Raw genomic sequence first — 7,756 nt, forward strand, 5'->3', positions numbered from 1 at the left:
CAGGCTGTACTTGCCCAAGAAACACCACAGGTAATTGTTCCTCTACAACCCTTGCGGTTAAGGGATCCAGCCACCCAACCACATGTTCTTTGAAGTCATAAAAAATGATAGTGTATGTCAGTTACTGTCAAGATAAACCTGTTCGCTTTTTAAAAATCCCTTGTTTAGACTTCTGGAGATTATTTTAAGATATACAACCTGAATGATAATCTCTCAGGGGACAAAAAAACTTATTCTTTGACTTTTTTGTCTATTTTAAGCTGAAATGCTGGACTGCGTTTTGGCATCTGTATTAAAGATGACAGCAGATGTTAGCATTGATCTATTTTCGCTTACTTCTCGTTCCCATTCCAATGTAAATGTAATTGTCTTTAAAAAACAGAGTGATTTTGAAAGGCATTATTATTGAGTTTTGTCACTTTTTCACAACTCTGAACACTTAAAAGGAGTGGAAATCATTAAAAATACAAACCCAAAAGTTAAAGGGCTGCACTACTGACATTTCAGATTGAGAATTTTAATAAATGCATTTTAGATCAAAGAATTATTTTTAGAACACTGGGGACAGTTATCAACTGTTTGAATGTCAATAACATGCCATAACGCATGGAGTAAATTGCAAAATAAATGAATGAGTATGGTAGAGGAGTTTAAATACTAACAACATGATGTGTCACTGGTGTGAACTCAATTTAAGATTGATACATTTCCTGTTCTTTTAGTAATTATATTACAGAGCTCTGGGTAAAGATGCAACCGTATATTTTCCATGGCACAGATCTTGAACTTAGACGGAAGTTGTTGTTAAATTTGTGGGTGAGCAATTAAGTACAGTACAAGTAAATGGAGTGGTGTGCAAGGGAGGGCTGTACTGGAAAACTAGCGCATGAGCGACAGAGAGAAAAATCAAGCAGACGTTCGTGTGCCCTGCCGGATCTTACCTGAGAACTATAACAGCATCACACAGAGCGTTTTGGCTTTAAGTTATGGTAAGGTGCAATTTTTTACTACTTGCTTGCAAATTGTTCTTTAACAAGTCGGTTATATTGAAATTGCTCAATTTATTTTCCATTTTATACCAAATTCATTTTAGATTTACAGTGTAATTGATATATATGTACAGGATTAAGTCAAACAAACATTTACTTTTGCATGTAGAATCAATGTTTTCACTCATTTGTTTCATTTTCTTGATATTTTTATATAAAAAGTCATCAGTTTAAAAATTCGAGTTCAACAGTCATATAACTTGGATTTACATATGGAGAAAAAGTATTCAACAAGCCAAATAGGCATATTTGGGAGTGGAGCTGGAAGAGAGATTAAATGGGAGATTATCCACTAAAGCGCAGTGAAGGCGTACACACTGCTTAAAAAAATCCCTAGGTTTGAACCCAAAACTTTGTCACATTAGGATAATAGCCAATTGTGTCTCTTTGATACTAAACAGAAAATGGTGTTGTGCTGAATTAAATTTAATTTAAATGACTGATAATGATAATCATAATAATGAAAATCATAATAACATATATAATGATGGTGATGATAATCAGTGACATGCAGTGAGGTTGGGATTTGGTGAGGCACAGTCAGATTTACAAATAAATGAACCTGCATCTTATTCACCCTTTGATTGGCAGAGTGAGAAAGCAATATATAAACTTTAGTATTGAGAAAAACTTTATTGCTTTACATGAACACTAAATGAAGTCAGTGTGCTTTCCTTTTCAATAAAAGCATCAATAGATAGGGAATCCTCCAATATAAAAAAGTCCATGTAACAAGATAACAAACACTGGAGGGCTTGACCTAATGTTAGCTCGTTAATACTATCAATATCGATATATTTATTTGATGATTGGTGACGCTGTGCCTCACCTGCCTCCCTTGACTGCATGTCATTAATTATAATAATATATAAAATAGATTAAATTAAATAGTATAACATCTGCTGTACTTCCGGACATAGGTCTCTCCACATCACAACAAGGAGCAAATGCTATCAGCACACTTGTGAGCTAAAATACTCCCTGTTAATGTTGACAAATTTGCAGATCTCACCAACTAGATAGCCCAGGTTATACTGTGACAGTTTAAGATTATTACATTTTGTGTTATTTTTTTGGGATAATCTAGTTCTTATTGCAGTTCTAAAACTATATTTTTCTGATTTATTCTTCTATTTATTTCATTATTACTTACTTTTAAGGTTGTTGTTTTTTCAAATCATCAATGACGTTACACAATAAACAGCTTTTAGTTGTTTCAAGCAGAAATATGTCTGTCTTTAGGATCCTTTGTGGTACCAATGAAGATCAAAAGAATAATAACTGCCATCTTCAAACATGGAGAATTATACTGATGATCAGAACATCACCCAGGTTGTAAATATAACAAGAATGCCTCTGAACCCTCTGGAAGAGCAGTTGGTCACCATATTCCTGACACTTCTCATCTGTGGGGTAGGGATTGCTGGAAATATCATGGTCGTGTTGGTCGTGTTACGAGCCAAGCACATGGTGACCCCAACAAATTGCTACCTCGTCAGTCTGGCAGTAGCAGACCTCATCGTGCTCCTGACAGCGGGCCTACCTAACATCTCCGACGTTGTTGCCTTCTGGATATATGGCTACACGGGTTGCTTGTTTATCACTTACATGCAATACCTGGGAATCAATGTGTCTTCCTGCTCCATCACCGCCTTTACCATCGAGCGGTACCTCGCCATTTGTCACTCCATAAAGGCTCACTTTTTATGCACTGTGTCCCGAGCCAAAAGAATTATTGCCGGAGTTTGGGTCTTCACGTCGCTCTACTGCATTATGTGGTTCTTTTTGGTGGACATCAATGAAACCGTGTACACTGACGGCGTTGTGGTTACCTGTGGCTATCGTGTCTCCAGGAGCCTCTACATGCCAATCTACTTCCTGGACTTCACTTTGTTCTATGTAATTCCGCTTGTGGTGGCTACCGTGCTGTACTGTCTCATTGCCCGGATTCTCTTCATGAGCCCCATGCCTCCACATCTCAACGCTGCAGGCTCAGTTCATAAGGGTCGTTGCATTAGCAAAAAGAAAGGCAACATGGCGGTAGTGTCAGCAAGAAAGCAGGTAGGCCACATACCTTTATTGCTAAATGAAAAAGTATACCATACTCACTCCTCACTCAGCTCACTCCTTGGCGTGAGGGTGCTTTCCTTTGTAAACCCCTACTTTTCGGTTAGGATTATGACAGCTTTTTGGCAGTTTTAGTTACACACACAATTTGAGGCTGAAAAAAGCTGTTTTTTAGAGCCGTTAGGAGTCAGTCTAGGTTGTAGTGTGGATAAACCAGTAAATATTTGCTCTGTTGATATGCATACTGCATGTTACAGTAATTTATGTAGAAATAGGGTGCATGCAGTTCCTCTAACACAGCAAAAATTAGAACCAGGTTTACTGTGCAATATTGCACAACCCTTACGATACCAACGGTATCACGACAACACTGTATGTAACATCCCACATGCCGACATTTCTTGTGTAAATACCATGTAAATTATAACTATAGCCTTATCCCCCTTGTTTTATAACCTTATCTTCTCTGTTCCTTTATCTTCTTGGCTCATACCTCACTGTGAATGTGTGAAACTGGAGTGTCATGCCCAATTTCGTTGTCACAATATGTTAACCCATTTTGTAACAATGACAATAAAGGTATATTCTATTCTATTCTATCTCTATTCTATTCTATTTACAATAATGCAAACAGCCAGTAAAAATAAAATCCGAAAAATATGAGAAAATTCTCATGTATTTGACAAATGTATTACACATTTTATATGAAAATACAAAGTAACCAAAGGGAATCTTTGATTAACAAACAAGTTCCATTCCTATGCTGGCCATGCAGTCTGAATTTCAAAGTGAATCTTTTTGTGAAAATACATTGAATAAAAGACAGCTATATAATAGGTAGTAATAGTAATATACTGGACTGTCTCAGAAAATTAGAATATTGTGATGAAGTTCTTTATTTTCTCTAATGCAATTAAAAAAAAAATGTCATACATTCTGGATTCATTACACATCAACTGAACTATTTCAAGCCTTTTATTATTTTAATATTGCTGAATTTGGCCTAAAGTTTAAGAAAACTCAAAAATCCTATCTCAAAATATTAGAATATCATGAAAAAGTATACAAGTAGGCTATTCAACTAATCACCTGAATCATCTAATTAGCTCGAAACACCTTGCGAGGTTTCCTGAGCCTTAAAAACACTCAGCTTGGTTCAGTAAACTAAATCACAAGTATGGGAAGGACTGCTGATCTGACTGCTGTCCAGAGGACCATCATTGATACCCTCCATCAGGAGGGTAAGACACAAAAAGAAATTTCTCAAAGAGCAGGCTGTTCACAGAGTGCAGTTTCAAAGCATATCCACAAAAAGTCTGTTGGAAGGGAAAAATGTGGCCGGAAACGCTGCACAACCAAGAGAGATGACCGCAGCCTTAAGAAAATTGTGAAGAAGAGCCGCTTCCAGAATTTGGGGGAGCTTCAAAGACAGTGGGCTGAAGCTGGAGTCCAGGTATCAAAAGCCACAGTTCACAGACGTGTCCGGGAAATGGGCTACAATAGCCGTATTCCCATGGTCAAGCCACTTCTGAACTCAAGACAACGGAAGAAGCGTCTGACTTGGGCTATGGAGAAGAAGCACTGGACAGTTGCAGAGTGGTCCAAAGTCCTCTTTTCAGACGAAAGCAAGTTTTGCATTTCATTTGGAAGTCAAGGCGCCAGAGTCTGGAGAAAGGCTGGAGAGGAGCAAAATCCAAGTTGCTTGAAATCCAGTGTGAAGTTCCCACAGTCAGCAATGGTTTGGGGAGCCATGTCAGCTGCTGGTGTTGGTCCACTGTGTTTCATCAAGTCCAGAGTAAATGCAACTGTGTACCAAGAGATTTTAGAGCACTACATGCTTCCATCTGCTGAAAAGCTCTATGGAGATGAGGATTTCATTTTCCAGCATGATCTGGCACCTGCCAACAGTGCCAAAACCACCAGTAACTGGTGCACTGACCATGGCATCACTGTCCTTGATTGGCCTGCTAATTCCCCTGACCTGAACCCCATCGAGAATTTGTGGGGTATAGTTAAGAAGAAGATGAAAGACACCAGACCTGCAAATGCAAATGAGCTGAAGGCCGCTATCGAAGCATCCTGGGCATCAATAACACCTCAGCAATGCCACAGGCTGATTGCCTCCATGCCACGCCGGATTGATGCAGTAATCCGTGCAAAAGGATTCCCAACCAAGTACTGAGTGCATCAATGGACATTTTCAAATGTTTGATTTAGTTTTGCTGTTATAAAATTATTTTTTTACTTGGTCTGAGGAAGTATTCTAATATTTTGAGATAGGATTTTTGAGTTTTTTTCAGCTGTAAGCCAAAATCAGCAATATTCAAATAATAAAAGGCTTGAAATAGTTCAGTTGATGTGTAAGGAATCCAGAATGTATGACATTTTTGTTTTTTTAATTGCATTACAGAAAATAAAGAACTTTATCACAATATTCAAATTTTCTGAGACAGTCCAGTACATGAATCACAGTTTTCTAAGGATACATGCATGAACATTAAAAAAGACTACACTCCATTTTAGCACCACCAATTTTAATTGAAAGCGAAGAGTCTAGTTGCCAACGAAAAATAAGATCACGGCTTGTTTTCAGCATAGAAATAGAGGACGCTTGTTTATAGTATGGAAGATGATGATAGATTTTGGCGTAGAAGATGATCACATTTCTTTTCAACGTAGAAGATCAAGAGGCTTGTTCATGGTGTAGAAAAGATGCTAGTGGCCATCTCAGAAGAATATGGCACTTATTTTTAGCAGATAAGAAAGGATAAATGTTTGATCTGCTCAAAGCAAAATGTGGCACAACGTAGAATATTATCTCCCTCTTCCACTATGTTTAAGTAAAAGGCTATTCATCTGTCAAAACCAGGAGTTAACTTAAACTCCTGCCGGATAGCGTAGCATAATATAATTATGCAAATAATCTATTCTCTGGAAAATCTCTAGATTTACATTATTTATTTATTTTTTCTTGTTTTAAAACTCACATTCGTAGAAGTTGTAATGCAGCAGAGCTGATCATGAGCCAATACTGTACATCGCACAATGCTACCTACAGAATGTCAAAACTTCACAGGTCAAGTACGTCGTAAATCGAGCACTCCTGTTATATTCTCAGATATATAGTTTAAATAATTGAATGCGTTTGTTCAATTTGCTGTACCAATCCGAATTTCAATAGCTACATTACCGCATTTCATCTCCTTTGTGTGTACTTTTACAGATAACAAAGATGTTGGTTGCCGTTGTCATCCTCTTCGCCCTTCTGTGGATGCCCTACCGCACGCTAGTCGTGGTCAATTCTTTTTATGACCCTCCATCCCACAACCCCTGGTTCTTGCTCTTCTGCAGGATGTGCATCTACACCAACAGCGCCATCAACCCCATCATCTACAACCTCATGTCTCAGAAGTTCAGAAATGCATTTAAGAAGCTCTGCAAGTGTCCCTGCCAACACCAGGAGGAGGCGGCTCAGTACAGCATGCCTATGTACTACAGTGTTATCAAAGACTCTTCCCATGAGAGCAATGAGCCCGTAACAGAGCATGTGGAGTTTGCAAAAATAGACCTCCGAGATTCAGCAGAGGAGGACCCTTAATCAGGGCCTTGAGTGGGTGCATTTTTGATGACACTTATTCTGTCTTGTAGAAAGATGTATCAAGTGGAAATTGTATTTTATTCATATTACTCACCTTGACAACGTCGATGATGTTTACGTTCCATCAATGTTTTAGTCAAGGTCAGTTTCAACATTGTTGTCATACCTGAGGCCATAATCAAAGAGATTGTCCCATACACTTTAACATATTCTGTATCTTCTAAGATGAAGGAGTTGAAGGCAATCTGTTCCCACTTCACAATGGGCATCCGACAATGTTATTAATCATTCATAAGTGGATATTTTCTTGCAGCCTTTTACAAATACAGTGGAACCTCGGTTCTCGACCATAATCCGTTCCAGAACCCTGTTCGAAAACCGATTTGTTCGATCACCGAAATCATTTTTCCCATTAAAAATAATGTAAATCGTTTTAATCCGTTCCAACACCCTGAATGTTTACCTTGAATGTTTAATGTAAACATAAAGCTAACCCAGGCTAATCGTACGTCAGAGTTATCGTAATCTTCCGTACGAAAGATTACGCTAACATGAACGTGTAAAAATAAATAAAGTCAGGTCGTTTACAAGTCATTTAGCACCCGGGTCTCCACAACAAGTGGTGAGCGGTTCATTGGAAAGGGGGCTCCGTTCCAACACCCTGAAAGTTGGGCTTCGTTCCAACACCCTGAAAGTTGGGCTTCGTTGCAACACCCACATTCGCGTTATCGTAATCTTCCGTACAAAAGATTACACTAACATGAACGTGTAAGAATAAAAAAAAGGATAAAGAAAAGAATTATGGATAGGATTTCTTACCTTTGTGGTGGTCAGCAGAAGGCGCAGGTAGACGGCCGTTGCTTGCTTATAGCACTCACTCGCTTAGCCACATCACTAGATTTCACAGCCTCTTTATTCTTTAGTATTGTACTGATCGTAGATTTAGCCATGCTGTATTCCCTAGCAAGATCAGACACTCGCACACCTCCTTCATATTTTGCTATTATTTCTTCCTTAAATGCAATAGTTGTACACACTACTT

At 38.4% G+C, this 7,756-nt stretch overlaps 1 protein-coding gene across 2 annotated transcripts; it reads left to right on the plus strand.

The window, feature by feature from the left end:
• Nucleotides 1-954: 954 nt before the first annotated feature.
• On the plus strand, nt 955-7,197 carry LOC148369241 (thyrotropin-releasing hormone receptor). 2 transcript variants are annotated; one of them, XM_088329912.1, is made up of 3 exons: nt 955-989; nt 2,292-3,110; nt 6,340-7,197. In XM_088329912.1, exons 2-3 carry the CDS (start codon nt 2,346-2,348, stop codon nt 6,712-6,714), a joined length of 1,140 nt encoding a protein of 379 aa, XP_088186038.1. In that variant the 5' UTR covers nt 955-989; nt 2,292-2,345; the 3' UTR covers nt 6,715-7,197. The 2 variants fall into 2 exon arrangements, with proteins under 2 accessions (XP_088186038.1, XP_088186039.1); XM_088329913.1 differs by lacking the exon at nt 955-989 and having other exon boundaries at nt 2,284-2,381; nt 2,467-3,110.
• Nucleotides 7,198-7,756: the final 559 nt, after the last annotated feature.

Source organism: Urocampus carinirostris, chromosome 3 (assembly GCF_059441175.1).
Source record: "Urocampus carinirostris isolate Australia breed hairy pipefish chromosome 3, RoL_Ucar_1.0, whole genome shotgun sequence".
Taxonomy (NCBI): domain Eukaryota; kingdom Metazoa; phylum Chordata; class Actinopteri; order Syngnathiformes; family Syngnathidae; genus Urocampus; species Urocampus carinirostris.

Bases quoted from the DNA above. Each gene is read 5' to 3' on its own strand.
- LOC148369241 (XM_088329912.1), top strand. From the start codon at position 2,346: ATGGAGAATTATACTGATGATCAGAACATCACCCAGGTTGTAAATATA. The intron at 3,111-6,339 runs GTAGGCCACATA...GTACTTTTACAG, and splicing joins TAGTGTCAGCAAGAAAGCAG to ATAACAAAGATGTTGGTTGC.